General features: G+C 41.0%; 2 protein-coding genes across 25 annotated transcripts in view; both read left to right on the top strand.

The window, feature by feature from the left end:
- kif1b (kinesin family member 1B) overlaps window positions 1-11,585 on the top strand; it is a 65,227-nt gene extending 53,642 nt beyond the window's left edge. For 14 of the 24 annotated variants that reach the window (XM_039801286.1, XM_039801285.1, XM_039801289.1 and 11 more), the window contains 20 exons: window positions 69-159; window positions 254-372; window positions 543-598; window positions 896-1,096; window positions 1,908-2,016; window positions 3,024-3,090; window positions 3,286-3,370; window positions 3,771-3,876; window positions 4,309-4,335; window positions 5,288-5,402; window positions 5,503-5,636; window positions 5,751-5,812; window positions 5,912-6,057; window positions 6,243-6,503; window positions 6,639-6,710; window positions 6,960-7,081; window positions 7,178-7,330; window positions 7,526-7,718; window positions 7,988-8,106; window positions 8,212-11,585. In XM_039801286.1, coding sequence (XP_039657220.1) covers window positions 69-159; window positions 254-372; window positions 543-598; window positions 896-1,096; window positions 1,908-2,016; window positions 3,024-3,090; window positions 3,286-3,370; window positions 3,771-3,876; window positions 4,309-4,335; window positions 5,288-5,402; window positions 5,503-5,636; window positions 5,751-5,812; window positions 5,912-6,057; window positions 6,243-6,503; window positions 6,639-6,710; window positions 6,960-7,081; window positions 7,178-7,330; window positions 7,526-7,718; window positions 7,988-8,106; window positions 8,212-8,254 — 2,281 coding nt within the window. In that variant the 3' untranslated portion in view covers window positions 8,255-11,585. The remainder of the gene's footprint in view (window positions 1-68; window positions 160-253; window positions 373-542; window positions 599-895; window positions 1,097-1,907; window positions 2,017-3,023; window positions 3,091-3,285; window positions 3,371-3,770; window positions 3,877-4,308; window positions 4,336-5,287; window positions 5,403-5,502; window positions 5,637-5,750; window positions 5,813-5,911; window positions 6,058-6,242; window positions 6,504-6,638; window positions 6,711-6,959; window positions 7,082-7,177; window positions 7,331-7,525; window positions 7,719-7,987; window positions 8,107-8,211) is intronic. The other 10 variants (XM_039801300.1, XM_039801303.1, XM_039801302.1 and 7 more) reach the window with 5 other exon arrangements.
- A 1,253-nt stretch (window positions 11,586-12,838) lies between these two features.
- pgd (phosphogluconate dehydrogenase) lies at window positions 12,839-19,329 on the top strand. The gene is made up of 13 exons (XM_039801310.1): window positions 12,839-12,968; window positions 13,369-13,444; window positions 13,569-13,748; window positions 13,848-13,913; window positions 14,001-14,119; window positions 14,335-14,404; window positions 14,495-14,629; window positions 14,751-14,940; window positions 16,181-16,311; window positions 16,548-16,681; window positions 17,292-17,391; window positions 17,778-17,900; window positions 18,802-19,329. The coding sequence occupies exons 1-13, from the start codon at window positions 12,961-12,963 to the stop codon at window positions 18,919-18,921; spliced, it is 1,452 nt and encodes a 483-aa protein (XP_039657244.1). The 5' UTR covers window positions 12,839-12,960; the 3' UTR covers window positions 18,922-19,329.
- The last annotated feature ends 3,121 nt before the right edge of the window (window positions 19,330-22,450 follow it).

The following is a 22,450-nucleotide window of genomic DNA, read 5'->3' on the forward strand; positions in this document are numbered from 1 at the left end:
CCATGAGGAAATACCCTCATCTTGTTTACAAATAAAAGTGACACATTCATTTATATTTCTTTACTTAGTTTCCTGCATCGTCATGACGAAGCTTTTTCCACTGAGCCTCTGAAGAACGCCGGCAAAGGAGCTCCTCTGGGCTTTTACCACGTCCAGAACGTGAGTGCACGTGCTCGCACGCACGCACACACAAGTTATAGTTTAACAACCCTGTTTATTCATTTTGACAAACCCATTTTTATTGTTGGAGCAGGTTTCCGTTGAGGTCACAGAGTCCTTCATTGAGTACATCAAGAGCAAGCCCATTGTGTTTGAGGTGTTCGGCCACTACCAGCAGCACCCGCTGCATTATCATGGCCAAGACCTGATCAGGTTGGTAAATAAAGAAATGATTCTGTGGAGATGCTGTATAACTTAACACTTAACTAAGAATGTTGTCTTATGCTGTAATATTAATGTTTGGTACACCAGATAGATTTCGTTTTTTTTTTTCTTTCAATTGGTTTCTTTATTTTAAGTTAATTGTACATTTATTTTAACAGTCCTCCACTACCATCAAGGAAATACTACCCTATTCCCATGCCTCTGTCTAAACCAGGTAAGAATTTTCATCTCATCACACCACATACTGTAACAGCAATATGTTCTGCTCCTGTCACCCTCATTTCAGCATGTTTCTTCTGTTTGTCATGATTATATCAGCATGCCTCATATTTCCTTCCACTTCTCTTTCATTTCTGGCTTCCTTTGGATTTTTTGTTTTTGTCTCTTATTTAATCACTTTCACACCATCCATAATCCTCTTACCCAACGCTGTCCTCCCTCTTTCAACTCCTTTTTCACATCCCCTTTAAATTTCTCACCATTTGTACTATATCATACATTGAAACCCCAGACCATACACGTAAGATAGAGTTGGTCCGCTACCTGATGAGTGGCTATGTGAACGGCAAAGTGCTGGACACACTGTCCGAGCACGCCAACGCCCTGGCCTCCTCTGCCGTGGCCAGTCTGGAGGACGAGGCTGACCATCTCTCTCACTTCATCTTCCTCCCAGTGCCCAATGACCCTGTGCTAATTGTGCCCAGGCACCATGGTTGGTACAGCGGACACTGTAGTAGCTAAGGCATTAGATGCACCTGTGTTGTAGTAGTTAGACTAGTGCTTTGCTTTGCTCATGTGGCGCTCTGTAACTGGAGTCAGTAGCCTCACAAAGCTCTGCAGTGGTTATGCGTGCTGCACCTCGCTGTAGGTCTATTTAGGTCCAGTCGGCTCAGTCCAATCCTCCCCTGTCACTTACAAACTGGCCTGAGCTGACATCTTCAGGTACGTCTTCTGCATATGCTGAATCTTGAGTCAAATAATAAAATGAGCATTTTTTCATAATCATAGAGGATCACTGACATAGCATTCACAGCAGAAAATCAGAGTCCAATTAGGTACTTTTCAAGTGGAATAATGTTCATTTCAACCATATTGAACACAAATGAATATAGCTGTGTGCCTCTGAGATGCAACAGGAACATAATCCTGACGTGTCAGGCAGCAGGGTGCTGTCAGTGGTGGTGTAATCTGTGATTTAGCTTCTCATAACTCAGTATGTACCAACTGTTGGGTTTGAGTATAATATGTTGTATTATATATGTTGCATCTCATATCCAGCCTCCATTTACAGTATTAACCCAATTTATATAGTTAATATCTATCACCTTTTTTCATTCATCCCCTATATATAATATATAAATAACATACTGTGTGTGTGTGTGTGTGTGTGTGTGTGTGTGTGTGTGTGTGTGTGTGTGTGTGTGTGTGTGTGTGTGTGTGTGTGTGTGTGTGTGTGTGTGTGTGTGTGTGTGTGTGTGTGTGTGTGTGTGTGTGTGTGTGTGTGTGTTTTACACGCATGTCAGTTCCAGCCACCAAGTTGAACACTATCACCAAGTCTAACCTGGGTCATTGCGTCAGCAAATACGACCTGCTGGTCTGGTTTGAGATCAGTGAGCTGGAGCCCACCGGAGAGTGAGTGTCTACACATCATCTCATATTCACATACAGAAGCAAATAGAAGGTTATCGAAGACACATGGTGTGAGATCTGAGATTCATTTTTCTTACTAATACTAAAAAACAATACTTTCAACTTGAAACAGTTATGGTGTGTTTCCCAAACAATACATTATAATACTAGGTAAGGAATATACTGTAAATAGATCAAAACATTAAAGATGTACACAGACTCTCTGGGTCATATTTTGCTAAATAACACCTGTAAAATATGCCCCTGGACGTCAGAACCTTTCAGTACCTACTCGATATGAGCCTTGGCCACAAACGCAATAAAAACCTGATATGACAGGTTCATAAAAGTGAAAGTTTTGTAGGAGAAAAGGTATCTCAGAGCTCTACTAGGGCATAATCCAGCAGCACGTGAACAATAAGTCAGTGTAAACTACATACAAAAAGATTTAAAAGGTCCAGCTTTGAACCATTATAGTCATCAATAGAGTGCCTTGGTAGCCAAGTGGTTACAGCATGCAATAAAACCGCAACGTCTTGGGTTTGATTCTGGCCTTGGGACCTTTTTTGCATACCCCTCATACGCAAAAAAAAATGTCTTTTAATAAAAAAAAAGGAACGAATATTTCTTGCTTATGTGGGCCATGTTTCAAATGGTGGATATCTTAATTTTGAATGAATCAAATACTCCTAAGGAATACCACCCACCTCTGGCTCTACATGCCACTGTACTTAATCTGCTCTTTTAAACTTAATTGTTACTCTTATTTTATTACATCCTGTGTGTGTATATATACACATATATTTATATATTTATACTTATATTGTCTCTTCTGTTAACCTGTTTGTTTAACTTATTTTAGATAATGTGTGACATGCACCTACGACACCAAAACAAATTCCTTGTATGTGTAAAAAATGTACTTGGCAATAAAGCTTTTCTGATTCTGATTCTGATGAGATATATTCTTTGAAGTGTCCAGGCTGAGTATGACCTCCCTTCTTCCACAGGTACATCCCAGCTGTAGTTGATCACAGCGGAGGTCTGCCCTGCAATGGCACCTACCTACTGCACCAGGTACTGGAGATCTACACAATTCCTTCTAATCACACACTAATCACTCATTTTAATTTCAATTGCATTGCACACACTTTACACATGTAAACCAGTAAATAATAATTATTCTTTACAAGAAAACATTCAGAAAATTAATTTAGTTCTACAGGTAGCTGTGTCAACTCTGATGCTACGCTCTGTCATGTCTTGCTGCAGGGGATCCAGCGAAGGATCACGGTGACTCTCATCCATGAGAAGGGAAGCGAGCTCCACTGGAAGGACGTTCGTGAGCTGGTCGTGGGTGAGTGGTCTTTTTCATGGATTACTAGTTCTACCTTTCTTCAGCAAACAGGCACCAGATACACAAAACACTGCTGTTTCACAGTAGAAGAGTGTTTCTACATTATTGTTTGTTTTCTCAGTAATAATTCCAGTCTGGAGAGTTGGGTCTGTTTTCACCTCTCTCTTACAGTAGTTTATACTGTAGCTGTAGCTGATGGACGAAATAATTACATTTCACATTTTACACTTTGAGCTGCTGACATTTTTGTCCAGAGAGGCTTACGAGTAAGCAGGCGTGTGTCTTGCCCCCGGACACCGTGACAAACTGGCTGTTAAACTACTGTGGCTGAGTTCCTATATTAGGCGTTTATAATCCATGACAAGATGTTGATGTGTTGTGCTGCTCTGTGTCCCACCAGGCCGCATCAGGAGCAAAGCTGAAGTGGACGATAGTGCTGCTGATGCTGTCCTGTCCCTCAACATCATTTCTGCCAAGAACATCAAGTCATCCCACAACTCCAACAGGTAGCTAAAATGCCCACCAACTGTCATTAATAATCAGCATTTCAAGGTCAAATGGATCGATTTATTGGTGCTGAGTTTGTTGCTGCTTGTTTTCTGTATGATTATTACTCCTAAGTCTAACTGAGAGATATTTCTTTTTAATACAGCAAATATCAACTCAGTTATTTGGTCAGTTTTCCATTATTACCACATGTTGTTGTTGATTTTGTTTTCTTCAAAATAGTTTCAGGAAACATCTGTGTATTTGTCCTTGTCTTTATATTTGCTAAAGGCTTAGTGGGATCATTGCATGACCATTTCCATTTTCACTGCTGTTGATTTTCCTGTTAATTTGCTCCATTGTCTCTTTTGCCTGACTCTCTGTGCTTCTCTCTTTTTGTCTGTGCACTCTCTTTTTCCTCCTGCTGCGGCTGGACTCTTGATTGTGCTCAGGCTTTCTATTGATAAGGATATTGATAGGTACAAGTGACCAGAGAACATAAGGCTCCTTCTGTGAAAGACCTTTATGCTTCTCTAAAGCCCTTTAGATTCATAGAAATAAGTTCTTCACACTGTGTGTTTTTTTGTTGGCATTTTGCATTAGGTCTGCCTTTATTTCCATCAATATTTAGCATCTGAAAAAAAAAATGAATCTTATTCAAACTTCTTTATGGACAAGTAAAGGCAATCTTACATGCAAATGCAAACCCCTTTTTTATATTAGTTTGTGTCATGGTATGTTGATCTTCTGTGGCATCCAGATTCCAGTTGAATGTTTCCTTTCAGCTGTTATTCACTGTGTGAGTTGTAGCTCAATAACAACCAAGGCCATTGAGGCACCAACAGGGCAGCCCTGACTTTCAAGTCTGTGGGTAAGAGTGCCCCCTGCTGCCAAATACAGGAACAGTGCAAGCTCCTGACAAATAGTAAACAGTAAATTAATGTATTCCTTTTAGTTTATATGTCTGTAAAGTGGTCTGATGGCCTTTACATTGATACTGAGAGGTATATTATTTGTATCATAGCTTTAACATGACATGCAGAACACATAAACCCTATATTGTGCCACCATTTGGGTTTGTGCCAACTGCCAAACAAACTCGCCTCATTTCTGACACTTCTCACGTTGTGACTATTGTCAAGCTCTCACCTTGGTGTGCTTCCTCACATCTTGTCATGACTAAGGATAAGTGTGAGGGCCACTTCAGTCACTGCACAGTGTTCACTGTCTTAAAACGATATCGGACTCTCTGTGTGTTTATTTACAAAATTAGACTGGTTTGTTTTCTTGTAGTTTAATCACTGCTGCTGTTTTCACACAGATCCTACACACCGTGTTGTTAACAAAGCACAGAATGGGACTTGATAACAGTATGTTAATTCCTCTGTAATTCTGTTGATCAGTGAAGATTGTTTTGGTTTTCCCCTTCAGGACTTTCTACCGTTTCGAGGCAGTGTGGGACAGCTCCCTGCACAACTCCCTTCTGCTAAACCGAGTCACTCCATATGGAGAGAAGATCTGCATGACCCTGTCTGCATATCTGGAGGTCAGTCGTTGCCCTTTTGTGTTGTACCTTTTTTGCATTGAGCTCAATGTTTTACCCCTCTGGATGTATCTAACATACTCGCTGTGTGTCCTCTTCACAGCTGGACCATTGCATCCAGCCTGCTATTATTACCAAAGACATCTGCATGGTCTTCTACTCCAGAGACGCAAAGATCTCCCCTCCCCGTTCCCTCAGGAACCTCTTTGGGAGTGGATACTCCAAAACCCCCGACTGGTAAGACTTTAGCCTGCCATATTGTGCCCATTTCTATAACCCAAATTAAAGACAGTTGGATCATGTTATATCCATACAGTACTCTTGAATATAATCTCCTCTGCTTCATTACAGCAATCGAGTCACTGGCATCTACGAGCTGAGCTTGTGCAAGATGTCTGACACTGGAAGCCCAGGTGAGCAGCCAACATCAAGAATTGTTTTTAGGACAAGCTGCCAGTTTACCACGATTCCTCTGAGAGCTTCGTCCTAATCTGTGCTTTGGTCCTGAGCAGGGATGCAGCGCAGGAGGAGGAAGATCCTGGACACTTCGGTGGCTTATGTGCGTGGAGAAGAGAACCTGGCCGGCTGGAGGCCCAGAGGAGACAGTCTCATCCTGGAGCACCAATGGGAGCTGGAGAAAATGGAGCAGCTGCATGAGGTGGGTCCCTAAAGATCACATTCACCTTCACCAATCTTAAAGTACAAAAGAGCTTTGTTTCGTCTCCCCACAGTGTCCCTGTCTAATATCCCCCTAAAAGAAAAACACCCTCTTCCCTCTTACAAAGTTTCTTCTTACGATGGAAACTTAACTTGTACCTAACCCCGCCCCTGTCATTCGTCCAGGTGGAGAAGACCCGTCACCTGCTCCTGCTGAGGGAGAAGCTGGGAGACGATGCTCCAGTGGGAACGGCTCCTACCACCAAGTCCCTGAGCGAATTCCTGTCCCCCAGCATGAGCACCGGCAGCCTGTCCACCTCGACCTCCATCTCCTCGCAGATCTCCAGCACCACCTTTGAAAGCGCCATCACGCCCAGCGAGAGCAGCGGCTATGACTCCACCGACATTGAGAGCCTGGTGGATCGTGAGAAGGAGCTGGCTACTAGGGTAAGAGCAGCTTCAGTATTACGGGATACTGACAGTGAGGATTTACTCATTGCTGCATAGTTTATCAACTGGCAGCAGCTACCTCTCCTCCCCTGCTGTGAACAGATCAGACTCATCTTTGTTCTTGTTCTGTAGTGCCTGCGCCTCCTGACACATACCTTCAACAGTGAATATAACCAAGTGGTTAACAGTATCAGTGACTGCAAGGTGAGTAATGATAGAAGGAAACTTAAACTTGCTTAGTTTAAAAGTAGTTTATATGTGTACAGGGTCCGGTTTAGATTTATCTCGGTGCTCATATTATGTAGATGTAGCCAATAGGCAAGTGACCCTCAAATGAACATCCACTTTTTGTCACCTAATAGTTACTTTAGTATCAGCAGGTCACTCTCCAAATAATTATCTGTTTTAAAATCGTGTGTTTAACAAATATTTCATGCTCTTGTTTCCCCTCAGCTGTCTGACATCTCCCCAATGGGACGTGACCCATCAGTGACCAGCTTCAGCAGCGCTACCCTCACCCCCTCCTCCACTTGCCCTTCTCTGTCTGACTCCCGCTGTGGTTCAATAGACCAGAAGTAAAACTTTTACTTTCATACTCAACAGAAAATTCATTTTTTGTAGATGGTCTTCGTTGGCACCGTGATGCTAACTTGGTGTACTTTGTTCCTAAGGACCCCAGAGAACAGCTCCCGTGCCTCCAGTCCCTCTTGTTCAGACTATGAAAACTTCCCGATGGTTCCCACTCTGGAGACCTCCTACCTAGCACGGGCCGGAAAGAACGAGTTCCTCAACTTGGTGCCTGACATTGAAGAAATGAGGCCAGGGTGAGTGCTGACATCTTAGCTCTTTTGCTATTATGTTGCAGTCCAAACAAAAATACTGTAGATAATCCTGTTTTCCGTCCAAGCAGAAAATATGTGAATTGATTTCCTGAACCTGGGTGTTTTTCAACTGTAAGCGAAAATAATTTTCTTTCGCAGAAAAACAAGCATTCCTTTTTTTTTATCGCTCCTTTTTAGATCCGTAGTATCCAAGAAAGGTTTCCTAAGCTTCATGGAGCCACGCTCCAACTCGTGGGTGAAGCACTTTGTGGTTGTGCGCCGGCCCTACGTCTTCATCTACAACAGCGACAAGGACCCGGTGGAGCGGGGTGTCCTCAACCTCTCCACAGCACAGGTGGAATACAGTGAAGACCAGCAGGCCATGCTCAAGGTAAGAGTTTCAAGTGATTGAACTTAAGTTCAAGTGTATTCCTGCTTCTCAACATCTAATTTGTCACTGCCAACAGAACTGAACACTCACAAAGTAAATACTTGTGCATCCCTTGATAGTAGAAAACACTGCATCAGGTCTATCACAAAAATGTGAAAAAAAAATACCAACTTTTCAAAACTATTCTCCTTTATCAACATAAAAGCTATATAGATAGAAAACCTACAAGACACCTGCAGAATGACAAATATTTGATATTTTCTATTCAGACTCCCCACACGTTTGCTGTGTGCACAAAACATCGAGGAATCCTCCTGCAGGCCAACAACGAGAAAGACATGAACGACTGGCTGTACGCATTTAACCCCCTGCTAGCAGGAACGATAAGGTACGCACACACGCTTCTCTTACACTACCCTTAACAGGAAGCAACTCGATAATCTTCAGAAACTGTATTCTGGTCTCGTCACAAAAGAAAATCCTGTTCCCACAGATCGAAGCTGGCGAGGAGGCGCAGTGGCCTAATGAAGAACTGAGTGGGTTGGACCGGCCCACAGGAAACCATGGCTACCATTGTTTCTGGAAAGCCTTTTGAACATACCAAGTGTTAACACTTATTAATCATTGTGATTCTTGACAGTTTTCTCTTGTAAGTAGACTTGTGGCTTAAGTCTCCTTTCATGCGACTAAAAGTTTCAGTTCCAGAGAAATTTGCCTCCCCCTCTCCCTCCGACAACACTCTGCCAACTTAGCTTTTCTCCTCTCGATTTCTCGTGCCCTCTCCTACTCAGCTTTTTGTGTTTTTGTTTTTATGACAATGGCTGAGTCTAATTTTGTTCCGCTTTGTTGTCATTCCCTAACTCCCTAACTAGTAGCATGTTGTAATAGTCTACTTGTGTGTGCACGATTCTTCAGAAACTGTTCTTTCTGGCCACTAATTTTTTGTTTGCCAATCATCTGTAAAGAAATTGTCTCTATCAGTGTTATTTGTCTCCCGAAAGGAGTTTCATTTTTTATTAATATGCCCTCATGATAACTGCAGCAGTCCTCAGGAGAACTCCAGGTTTGCTTACTCAAAAGACATTTAAACAAATCCGATAATCTACAGTTGAAACCATGAAGGGAAAATATACAATTTTCTCCAATTGATGTATTACTTTTTATTCTGCTACAGAAAGCAAGGCTACTTCAAGATCTATTGCTGCTAATGAATTCATAGGTGAGATTTGCATCAGACCAGCGCCTCTAGCTTCCCCTCTGCTGTCTCCTAAATGGCCTTTAGCAACAAAATGTTAAGTCTAAAAAATGTGTCCCAACTCAGCGAGACCTGAGTTCAGCGCAGGATTCCTATGTGATATTTAGATCCCACTCTTCAGTCCGTGCACATTCACCAACGCCAACCCCGATAGTGCCGTCAGTCAAGCGATTACTTGCAATCATGCATTTGTGTCAACGTCAAAAATACATGCTGACATGCAAAAAATAAATGCATGAGGATTATTTCATATCTCAGCCGTGACAATGGATTGTTCATGCAGGAGTAGATATTTGTCCTTGTCCTTTTGCTATTTCATCTCAACAAAAAAACAGGGTGGAGGAGGAAGACGGACAGTACTCTAAAAAGAGAATTTGATTTGTACATACAGTCTGTTTTGGGATCAGTGTGGTAGTTAACTTTCATTTAAGACATTCCTCTCAGCTCCTCTAGCAGTTTTTTTTGTCATACTAACTTGTTGAGACTCGGATCCCGAGAGTCTCAGCATTTGCTAGTATTTAGTTGAACCATCACGCACGTGTGATACTGAATACTAAAACAAAACCTGGTGAAATGGGAGGAAGAAGTAAGAAAGAAGATTGAAGTTGCAATGCTCTAGCCTTGACGCCGGTAGACATGTGATGAAGCTGCTAGCACATAGCCTGCAGGACAGATAATGTATAGTCTATCCCATGACTCCCCTCACTGTCATGCTAGTGTCAGGTAAAATGTCTAAAGTGAAGTACTTACTGTTCAGCAGCACCACAGGTTACCATGTGTTCATTTTCTATTTGTGTTCTTGAATTGAAACTCATCTAACTCTATTTGGGTTGATGTTTCTTTTTTTTAAATTATTATTAACATTGTTTTTTCTATTATGCTTTTAATCATTCCACAGTGAAGTTTTATACAAAATGTAACCAAGGGCATTTATTTTGTTGTAACCAGCTGTGTTGGTGTTTAACCTTATTTTGCACATTAACACATATCTATAGCAAGACGTGGGCAGATCACACATGTTGAGTCCAAGATTTTTTTCTGAGCATCAGGAACACTGATAAGAGCACATACCAAGGTTACACTGGATGGCCGTTTGTTAGACAGAAAGAAGTGATATTAAAAGGACGACATATACGCAAAGGGTTTATTTCTGATATTTTTTTATAAAAAAAAATATTTGCTCTGTACATCGTTCTACAGCTGTTGCATTTGGCTCCTGATAAATTATGCCTCTGTCTCTTCAAATGGTAGAAGTGTGATTAGCACAGATGGGAATTAAACACTCTGGCCAACCAACCAGTAGTATGCCTACTGTATCTTATGGAAGAGAAATTAAGGTTGAAGGTGTTGAAACAGAGGCAGCCATCGCCTGTTACAAATATTAGTGGAATTATTGGTGACATATCTTCATTGTTTGCTGATGTAAAGACAGAAAACATTTGACTCAGAAGTCCGAATGAGTAAAAATGGCAGAGCGTCGCTGCCCTCGGGTCAGCCAACCTGATGGGCAGAGGAACAAAAACCTGCTGAATTGTTTCTGGGAAAATGTTTTGTCTGTGAAGGAAAAAAAAATAATAACGAAAAACCATCTATGGACTGATGAAGGCTCTAAGTGCAAGGTACCTCACGTTAACCTCAGCGTACTGAGTGAGATATCGATATGTTGGAGCAAACATTTTCACTTTACAGACTAATTTGCAGAGGTGTATCATTTTGGATTGTGTATTTATTGTTTGCAATGTATATATTAGTTTGCAGCTCTTTGCACATATTAATAAAAGGTTCAACTAACTGATCAAATAAAGTCTGTGCGGTTTAGTTGTTCTACTCGGAGTGAACCAAAATGATGGTGTGGCAGCCTCTTCCAGTCTGAACTGGGAGAGCGTTGAATGTACTATGAAGATGTGTGTTTTTCCATCATTTAAAAAAGTTAAAAAAGAGAATTACTAAAATGTAACCCACTGCATCTTTTTCAGAGGAGGTGAGTTACATTAGTGCTTTCTCTTTATTAGAAAGTGGTTTGAGTGAAGTCTGCTTTTGATTTGAAGAATATTTACTCACTACTCATGCTAGCCAGCCACTTGAATTATAACAAAATAAGGTTGGTTTTTAACTCATTTTATTTTTTTCTAATATCAGGGAATATAATACAAAGTAGCTAGTGACATCTAAAATGACAGTATACTATTGTTGTGCTGGTGTCTTTCTTCACCTCAACACTTTTTTTTTTTCTTCCGTTGATGCCTTTCAAAACAAAACTAGCCATGATATTTTCCATCGTCCCCTCTGGCTATAACTGTAATATCAGTTCAACTGCATTCCCTTTGAATTTGTTTCACCAAAAGAAAAAAGACAAACCACGACATTAACACTGTACATTATTTGTCAGACTGGTTTCATTTTCATACTTATTTTGTAAATATCTGTGTTGTATGGAGCTTGAATTAAAATGTAAATATGTTTACTGTATTTGTAATTATTATAATCCATTCGCTGTATAGCATAGATGTGTCATGCAGATATCCTAATTCTGTGTATGGTAATCTTGCACCATTGAACTGTTTAGTGAATGAGGCAACAATAAAAGTGCAAACTGTGCATTAGCAGAACAAGTGCTGCCTGTTTGTCTTCTTTGTGCGACTTCATATTACAACTTTCTGATACCTGTGTGCTACGGAAACATCTCTGCCAGGAAAAGGAAGAAATAGATGTTTCAGAACCGAGAAAAATAAAAAATACTTGTGGTTAGTCAAACTTAATTATAACAGTAAACCAAAATTCTGAGATGCTTTAGAAAAATGTCTACTTATAATTTGCTTAATTTTAATAATTTGTTTGGTGTAGAAAGTTTTTTTTAATTATGATCCCATAGTTTCTCATAACTAAGTGTTATGAAATTAATTCTCCACTGTGAAACCCCAGGCTCAGTCTATAGTCTAGTGCGCTTTCTAAAGAATTAAAATAAGTTTCATTGCATTAAAAAAATATATAATCATACAGTACTTTTAGTCTGGATTCTTTGCTATAACACCACCTCCCCCCCCCCCCCCCCCTCTCATGCATGTTAAGACATACCGACATTAAACTGGTTTAGTGCAGTAATTTTCCTGTGATCTGGCACGGATTTCCAGTAATTAAAGGAAGAAATAAGGCGTGGTTTATTAGCTGTGTGAAATCCCATACTGCATGGAAAGAAGACTGGGACTCATACATCAAAGATTACTACTGGGGAAGAGAAGTTACTTGCCATTGTTCTTTTCTACATTTTATGACCCATAATACCTCTGAATCCAGCCAGCCAGCCATACATTCAACAATGGATAGTGAACTTAATTTTATATTATACACTTTGACTTAGTAAACTAATACTAAATTGCACTGTATAATATAGATTAAGATTATTTTTAAACTGCTTCAATCAAAAAATAAAGTATAAATTAACACAGTTTTTTGTTTTGTTTTTCAATTAACCCATACATGGGCAATATGTCATTCACAAAATTCAGTTAAATGTTTACTTTAGAACTGCAAATTTCAGTGGTGTAAGTAGCCTACCTAGATCATACCAATAGTTTCTATGATACATCTCGCGTACATCTCTCAACGTGCTCCACAAGTAATAAAAGCAAAATGAAAGCCTTTTTACAGTATCAAAAGTAGGCACTCATTCTGCAGAAATCGGGCTCCTCTCAGTGATTAAATTACATTAGATTGTTAATATTGATGAGTCAATGCGTATGAATTGATTGGATACCTCTCCTCAGGATTCTGAACCAATGAGAATTCGGGAACCACATCGGTTCAGTTTGCTGGCCGTCATCTGATTGGATACTCTACGTGGGCGTACGTGAGCTCCTCCTCGCCGTCGTCACGTCGAGAAGAGAACGAGGAAGTAAAATAAATAGGAAAGTGAAGTGGTGTGAGAGCTGAGAGCCCGACTGTCATTCGAACACTGATACTCCACGGCTACTTTACCCGCTGAGCACCATGGCTGAGTAAGTTCTCAAATTAGTTTTTACTTATTTAGAATGGTTGAAACATTCGGGAGGTTGCGGCTGATACGTGTCGTTAAGTCATTGTAGACTTTGTAGTCGTTTAATTTGTTCTGTACAGTTAGTCTTCTTGATCAGTTAGTGTGTAGTGGACACGGAGCTGTTAGCTTGTTAGCTAACCTGCTTTAGAAAAATATGACGTGACGTTTCGCGAATAAATAACCGAGATAGCGGTTGCCATATTTAGTAAAAATGGAGATTAAACATATGGGTTTAAGATACATTATGAGAAGAAAAAAAAGTGCATATATTCAAAACAGTTTTTGAGTATGATGGTGGTGGACAATTTTTACAAGTCCTTGTTGATGCTCAGTCAGTAAATGTGATTATTTTCTGTTCACAGAGCAGACATTGCACTGATTGGTTTGGCTGTCATGGGCCAAAACCTTATCATGAACATGAACGACCATGGCTTCGTGGTAAGATGACTTATGGGTTTTATTTACACAACTTCTGGCAGTAGAACCTGCTACACTTTTTTTTTTTTTTCTTTTTTTTCCTTTACTTTTTTTCACTCAGTAATTAACCAAACCTCTCCCATAGGTCTGTGCTTACAACCGGACCGTGTCCAAGGTGCATGACTTCCTGAAGAATGAGGCGAAGGGCTCCAAGGTGATTGGCGCAGAGTCTCTGGAGGACATGGTGTCCAAGCTGAAGAAGCCCAGGAGGATCATCCTGCTGGTCAAGGCTGGACAGGCTGTGGATGACTTCATCGACAAACTGGTTGGTAGTTTGTGCTGAATTGTTTTACAGTCACTTGTGGAAAATTGAGTCCAACATAGATACATCAGTAGGCTTAGCGCTGCATTTGTTCTTCTTCAGGTTCCTCTTCTTGAGGCTGGGGATATCATCATCGACGGTGGCAACTCTGAATACAGAGACACAACAGTAAGTCGTTGATTCACTGTTCAGCAGGAAATCTTTATTTCTGTTTGAGGGGTCTTCTTAAAGTATTTATGCGTTTCTGGCATACAGCGGCGGTGTAAGAGCCTGAAAGAGAAGGGCTTGCTGTTTGTCGGCAGCGGAGTCAGTGGTGGAGAGGAAGGGGCCCGTTATGGACCCTCACTCATGCCGGGAGGACATAAAGAGGCCTGGTGAGTTATCACAAACTTTTTAACAGGCTCTACACTTTCGGCTTCACGCTAGATGTTGGGTACATACATGGTAAAACAAACACAGTTACTATTGATAAAGTTGCATGCATGTATGACTTTGGGCATGGTTAAAACAGTGAATATCTCTGAGAAGGTTAACTCATTCATTTCAGTAAGTTAATCAGTTTAAACGCTTGGTGTTGCTTGTTTTGAAGGCCACACATTAAAGACATCTTCCAAAGCATCGCTGCCAAGGTTGGAACAGGAGAACCTTGTTGTGACTGGGTGAGTGGTGATCGATTTGTGTTTAACTGATTGGTTGTGGCAGTTGTTATTATGTCGTCTCACAATAATCTGACTGTCTTGCACGTGCAGGTTGGAGATGAGGGTGCAGGTCATTTTGTGAAAATGGTCCATAATGGCATTGAGTATGGCGACATGCAGCTGATTTGTGAAGCCTATCACCTGATGAAGGACGTTCTGGTTATGGACCACGATGAGATGGCACAGGTTATCTTTTATTGTCATCTTTATTAGTATTTTTGTGTTGTGCCAGTTCTGTGTAATCAAATGAAGGAAAAAAAAAAAAGTGGCGGTCTGTATTTCCTCACACTGTGGTTGAATCACTCAGGTTTTCGACAACTGGAACAAGACAGAGTTAGATTCCTTCCTGATCGAGATCACGGCTAACATCTTTAAATACAGGGACTCTGATGGTACACATCTGTTGCCCAAGATCCGTGACAGTGCTGGACAGAAAGGCACAGGGAAGTGGACGGCCATTTCAGCCCTGGAGTACGGCACACCTGTGACTCTGATCGGTAAGAGGAAGTAAAGGAGGTTGTAGACGAGGAAGTATCTAATTTCCTTCTCTCTTCTTCCAGTGCTTACTGCTTTCAGTAAACTGCATTTGTCATGATGACATAGCAAAAGCCATTACGTCACACATGATTTCAACACTGCTTCAGCTAATTAAAGGGCACTTGTTGTTAGGTTTAGCTTGGCCAGTTACCTGACACACAGCCACTGTGGCCAGTGAGCTTCTTCTGGAGAACTTGATCGATATGTGGCTGCCACTAAGAAGATTGAAGGCTTTTCTAGTGGCCTGCTCATCTGAAGTGACATAAGGGGGATTTGTGATACTCTCCACAGCGTTGGTCTTTGCTCTGACTGTTTCATAAACAGCCGTGGACAAGATGGAGGGCCGGGAGCAAGATAAATAATCCAGGGCAAACCGTGTCATTATATCAGCTCATGCCCCTCTAAACGGACACATTTTGTGCATAGTTTAAGTTAAAGGGCCATACACGATACGCCTTTTAGTAAAAGTTCAATCATGCAGATATTTTGTAGCAGAAACTTGCCTGTCACCAAACCCTGGCAACCATTGTTCAGATTAGATTTTTTTTCTTCTTTTTTCTATGAGTTTCTTTAATCCCTCTCAGTGCTGTAGATCCTCTTGTGATAGAGAGATAGAGGCATTACAAAAGGCTTCATTGTGTGAGAGGTGATCGAGCCAGTCTGCGTGGAGCAGGCTGGCACGGTGTGCATGGATGGGAAAACATTCCTCACCAGGATAGTTCACTCACTGGATGTTTTTTCTTTCTGTCCGTCTTTCTCTCTGCTTGTGGGTTGCATCATCAGCTGTGCTGTTCTTTAGCAAGTCATTCCTACGCAACAGTAGTTTCCTCTTATCTTGATATTTGTGGTGTAATTGTCATTTTTAACGTGGCAACTGGCAATCCTTTTTTTTTTTTTTTTTCTGATGTACTAGTGGTAAGCCCTGTTTTTATAATACTGTTATTACAACTGCTGAGTCATGCTGTCCTTGCATTGTTTTTGTGTTAGCATGGTGTTCCTGCAGCAGCATGGCATTGGCTAGCATGGAATACCTTTTTGTTGTGAGAGGTTTCAGAAATCTAAATGAGTGCTTATCGAGCTCTGCTTTTGTGTGACGCTCCAATAATGTGATGTGTGCAGAGAGCTAACCTTGTTTTCCCTCTTTATGTCCCCTCCACTCACTCACTTCCTCCCCCTTCTCTCTCTCCCTCTGTTTTTCAGGGGAGGCTGTCTTTGCCAGATGCCTGTCCTCTCTAAAGGATGAGAGAGTGGAGGCCAGCCGCAGCCTTTCAGGGCCACAGGGGGTCAAATTCAGCGGTGACAAGGCTGCCTTCCTGGAGGACATCAGAAAGGTAGAACACACAGTGTGTTTATTAGGTACACAATGCTAAAACTAATGTAGTCTCATACAAAAAAATCCTACCTTCCTGAAGGTTATAATGTTTAGTTTTTTCTAGAAGCTGTTTCCAAGAGTATTCATGCTCCCGAGTTGAAACTATTACCAGAAACAAAACCAAGTTTTTTTTTTTTGTTTTTTTTTACAGTGACCAATATTTTCAGATTAATTGATTCATTCTTCTCTCTCCAGGCCCTCTACGCCTCCAAGATCATTTCCTACGCGCAGGGCTTCATGCTGCTGCGGCAGGCAGCCAAAGAGTTCGGCTGGTCACTCAACTACGGCGGGATCGCTCTGATGTGGAGAGGAGGCTGCATCATCCGAAGGTACATTTAACCTCATGTGTGTCCTCATATCGCTAGTTTGCCTCACTGCTGCCTTGTGCAACTTTATGTCAACAGGCTTCTTTCACAATGATGGTGAAAACTGTGGTTAGGCAGTGTGAAGAGAGAACTTCTTGAGAAAACGAGAAGACTGAAAGTTTCTTTTTATTTGAATTGATATAATTCAATTTGTAAGATTTTAGAATAGGATTTTTAATTGGAGAATAATTCTAGGTAAAGAGGGCTAAGTCTTCCATGAGTCTTAAGTGTCATAAAGGACGTTATAGACTCTAGTTTGTCACTGGCATATGTGTTATGATGGAGTGAGAGATCTAGATGAACGAAAATCTTGACTCTTCCTGTAAAATCAAATTGAGAGGCGAATGAGGAAATTATGGTTGTGACACTGGTTTGCTTTGTGTAATCTGAAAAGACGTTGCGTAAACCTAAATCAAATACAACACTCAGTATGACTTGCAGTGTGTAGCCACCATTACTCCCAATTATGGCACTTGAAATGTCCCTTTACTATGAGTAGATGAGTAGTACTATGAGTCTTTCCTTTCTCTGTCCCTGCTGTTGGCTAACACTGCCTTTTCCTTTCCCCCCCCAGCGTCTTCCTGGGTAAAATCAAAGAGGCGTTTGACGGAGACGCTGAGCTACAGAACCTGCTGCTGGACCCGTTCTTTAGTAATGCTGTGCAGGACTGTCAGGTATGAGGAAGGAGGAGGTGGCCAAAGACCATTCTGCAATACCCACATTGACAAAGACACACAAAACCAGTTATTTCCTCTTTTACATAGAAAAGAGTGAACGGCACCGCTTTTCCTCTGCACTTCACAAATAAAACTTTACTTCTCCTTGAAAAACAAATGCTCATAGCAAGTCCGCTTGTATCAATTAAACCTATTGTCACACAGACCCATAGACCCACAGCAATATTGGACTGAACATAATTTGGACCTGCCTCAAACTGGGTCTCAGTTAGGAACTGAGTGGCCTCTAAAGACCTTGTTATGGTGAACACACGTTTATTAACACCGAATTACATTACCTCCATGAAAAACTGTTGTTAACCTGTTTTAATCTCTTTGTTCAGGAGTCATGGCGCAGAGCAGTCAGCACTGGAGTCCAGCATGGCATCCCGATGCCTTGTTTCACCACAGCTCTGTCCTTCTATGATGGTTACAGACATGAAAAGCTGCCAGCCAATCTCCTTCAGGTAAAGGCTCTGACACACCAACCCGACGGCCGACCGTCGGCAGAAAATGTAGACGCCCCCTCCCCCCCTCTCCCCCAAGTTAGTCAAAAAAGTCCCTCAGGAACACACCGAAGAGACACCGACTTGAGCGTGCGTTCTGCGTGTGCGCAATACGTAAAACGTCTCCATAACAGCAGGCGGCGCTAATCTGTATTGTCGCCCCAAAAATTAAAACCGACAGCTGATTGGACGAACGCATCACGTGGGTCTGGCTTCTCCCCGGCCATAATGCCTTGTTTGGAATGCGATCTCATATTTTATGAAAATAGTTCACCGAAACGTGTTTCTGAAAACATTTTAATTGAAAAATAGGTCATGCAGTTGCTGAATCTGTCTGTTTTTTTGAACGACAAAGGTCAGTTTGAAAGATTTTCTTCAGATTTTGAGAGGCGTTCATCCCGCTCGTCATTTCCGGTAATTGGTGATTGAGTCCGACTGCCCACTGGCCGATTCAACAAGTCAAATATGACGGCATGGAACACACCAAACAGACTCGGGTCACTGACCTCGCCAGACTGTCCGACGGCCGATAATCGGGTTGGTCTGTCAGCGCCTTAAGACAACAGTTGATACTGCAGAGCAGAGCCCACTGGGCACATGGCTAGTGTGGAGGCATATCGGATTAAAAAGATAATATGTAGCTGTTTGTGTTGGGATCTGGGGGCTTTAAGACCCCAGCAGTTGTTTATAACTACTTTACTCATTTGTCTTTAGATTCGTTTTTTTTAACCTTTTCAAACTTCAGCATATAAAGCAAAATGTCATATTAATGGTTTCAAAGCAATTTGAAGGTTGACATATTAAACCGTAGTTAAATGAATCATTAGTGTCTGTGTCATCGTTTATGTTTTGTTCTGTTTAGGCTCAGAGGGACTACTTTGGAGCCCACACATATGAGCTGCTGTCCAACCCCGGTCAATTCGTCCACACCAACTGGACCGGCCACGGTGGAAATGTCTCCTCTTCGTCCTACAATGCTTAAGGATCATCTTCACATCACTCAAAAAACGAAAACAAGATGGAAGGACGAGGGGAAGTTATCTGTGAGAGAAGAATACATGTTACACATTCCATCTTTATAACCATGCCTGAATATTTAAGAGCCAGCCCCCCCTCTTCAAAGAATCGCCTTAATCTGATGTTGTACTCCTCAAAGATGCAGTTTATTGTTGCAGTTTTATTTATCAAGAAGTGGAATCATAAATTATGTGTGTCGTACACTCTACACTCTGTGTGTTTTGGTGCAGCTACGTTTTGAATATTATGCAGGCTGTCAAGCTAATGTTCACCAGTCATGTTTGGCCCAGGGTTCACGGTGTTAACATTGGATTAAGGTGAACCACTGCACAGTACTGTATTAGGCTAAATAAAGATTTCAATCCCTTTATAATTAGCTTGTATGCTCCTTACTCTCTGGGTGCTGTAAACAGGATTAAGATGTTTGTGTGCAGCACTAAATTAGGCAACAAGTGACATAAGTTGTCTGATATATAAACAGGATATTCAGTTTAAAAGGCCTGTCTGGTGACAGACCCTTTATGCTGCTGGCCTGTTCGGGGTGTGTCAACACATGTCTGAAGTGTGGATATATACAGTTAATGTTTATATATATATATATATATATATATATATATATATATATATAATATATATATATATATATATATATATATATATATATATATATATATATATATATATATATATATATATATATAATATAATGTTAATATATCATTCTACAAGCTAGAGAGTGCACACCTCCACCACAGCTGCAAAATTCTATACATTACTTTGGTTATTTCAGTGACAAATTCAACATTCAAAATGTCTACACCCATATCTGCATCAGAATTTTGTTTGGTGACAGCCAATCATGGGACACTTGTGCCAGATTTGTTTCATTTGAGTGAGTACCGTGGCTTATCAGAAAATTATGAAAATGCTCACAAATCAATAAATCCTGTCTTCAAAAAAATAGACTGCTTCTTTGGCCTATCGACAAACCATCCACTAAATGGAATTGAAATTTGTAATGTTTTTGGTATAGCCAACTAACAAACCGGACTGTAAAAATCTCCTCAGTGGTAATGGGTTACAATTAATGAAATGTATACAGGACCATTTCATGTGATGTTCTTTCAGTGATTGTCCACCAGGTGGCCCTGAGACCCTGACATGTAACTGTGATATAACTATAAATATATATAAATATATATATACAGTACCAGTCAAGAGTTTGGACACGTTGTCTCATTCACTTGAATGGGAAAGCGTGTCCAAACATGCTTGTTCAATGAACTATAAACAATGAACATGCACCTGTTGAGGGGTCGAAAAGGCAATAACAGCTTGCAGGCGGAAGGCAATTAAGGTCACAGTTTTAGGAAAGTAAAGAGACCTTTCTACTGACTCTGAAAGACGCCCAGGTGTCCCTGCTAATTTGCGTGAACGTCTCTTGGTGCAAGGAGGCATGAGGACAGCAGATGTGGCCAGGGCAATACATTGCAGTTTCCCTACTGTGAGCTACAGGGAGACAGGAAGCACAGCTGATCATCCTCGCAGTGGCAGACCACGTGTAACAACACCTGCATAGGATTGGTACAGCCGAATATCACACCTGCGGGACAGGTACAGGATGGCAACAACTGGCCAGTGTGGTGCAGTACATGAGGAGGAGATGCACTGCAGTACTTAATGCAGCTGGTGGCCACACCAGATACTGACCCCCCCCTCCTTTGTTCAGGGAAACATTAGTCACATGTCTCTGGAAATTGTTCAGTTTATGTCTTAGTTGTTAAATCTTTTAATGTTCATACAAATATTTGCATATGTTAAGTTTGCTTAAAATATAAAAGCAGTTGAAAGTGACAGGACATTTCTTTTTTTGCTGAGTAATAGATGGCAAACAGTTTACAGTTGTGGTCATGTGAAACCAAGATGAAGTAACATAACATGAGGACATCAAATAAATGCAGAGAACAACACATTGGCTCTGTTAGTATCGCTAGTTTGGTTCACTTGGTGCCAGAGATATTCTGGTTCAACTAGGCTGTAATAATTGGATAGCATTATATTGTAGGATGCAAAAACCCACTAAAGCACTACGTTCTCAACAAAAACTGAACGTGATAAATGTCCCAAAGGCAACGTTTACAGCTTTTGGCTAAGATTAAATTGTATAGGTTTTGCTGTGTCCTCTCTCTGTATATCCTAGTCTAAAACGGTCCCAATAAACAGTACACAGCAGCTTTAGTAAATGGAAATAGTCAAATTGAACTGTATGCCTCATATAGTGAGCAATTTCTGAGTGAGTCTTAGATCGGTGGTTTACAACTGACACAGTTGTGTTCAAAATAATAGCAGTCCAACATCACTAACCTCATAAATCAAATTTTTTGGTAGAAGTGATATTTCTACATGGCAAATAATTTACTAGTAAGTGTTGTAGAGTCATAGAAAACCAACAGACCCAACAGTCATGACATGCATGCTGCTCATTCTGTGTAATTGAATCTGTAATTGAAAGGGGCATGTTCAAAATAATAGCAGTGTTGTGTTCACTTAGTGAGGTGATTGATTCTGTGAAGACACAGGCGTCAATTATGGCCCATATTTAAGGAAGGAAAGAAGCAAATGTTGTGCATGCTGGTTATAGTGCATTTCACACTGAAATGGGTCGTTCCAGTCATTGCTTTGAGGAACAGCGGACTTTGATTAAAAAGTTTTGATTGGAGAGGGGGTAAACCTATAAAGAAGTGCAAAAAACTATAGGCTGCTCAGCCAAAATTATTTCAAATGCCTTGAAATGGCATCCAAAACCTGAACGACGTGGGAAAAAACGGTCAACAACCATTTGAATGGATCGAAGAATAGCCAAAATGGCAAAGGCTCAACCAATGATCAGCTCCAGGAAAATCAAAGAAGACTTAAAGTTACCTGTGAGTACTGTTACGATCAGAAGAAGGCTATCAGCTAGAAGCCCCCGCAAAGTCCCATTGCTGAAAAACAGACATGTACTGAATAGGTTGAAATTTGCCAAAGGACACAATGACTGGCCAAAGGAGAATTCTGTGGACTGATGAGAGCAAAATTGTTCTTTTTGAGTCAAAGGGCCGAAGACAGTTTATCCGACGACCCCCATGCACTGGATTCAAGCCACAGTACTGTGAAGACAGTAAAGCATGGTGGTGCAAAAATCATATTATGGGGATGTTCTCATACTGTGGTGTTTGGCCTATTTATCGCATACCAGGGATCATGGATCAGTTTCAATACATCAAAATACTTGAAGAGGTCATATTGCCTTATGCTGAAGAGGAAATGCCTTTGAAATGGGTCTTTCAACAAGACAATGACCCAAAACACACCAGTAAGTGATCAAAGTCTTGGTTCCAGATGAACACGATTGATGTTATGGAGTGGCCAGCCCAATCCCCAGACCTCAATCCCATAGGTGACATCAAAAATGTTGTTTCTGAGGCAAAACCCAGTAATGCAGAGCAATTGTG

This window comes from Perca fluviatilis, chromosome 5, assembly GCF_010015445.1.
Source record: "Perca fluviatilis chromosome 5, GENO_Pfluv_1.0, whole genome shotgun sequence".
Classification (NCBI taxonomy): Eukaryota; Metazoa; Chordata; class Actinopteri; order Perciformes; family Percidae; genus Perca; species Perca fluviatilis.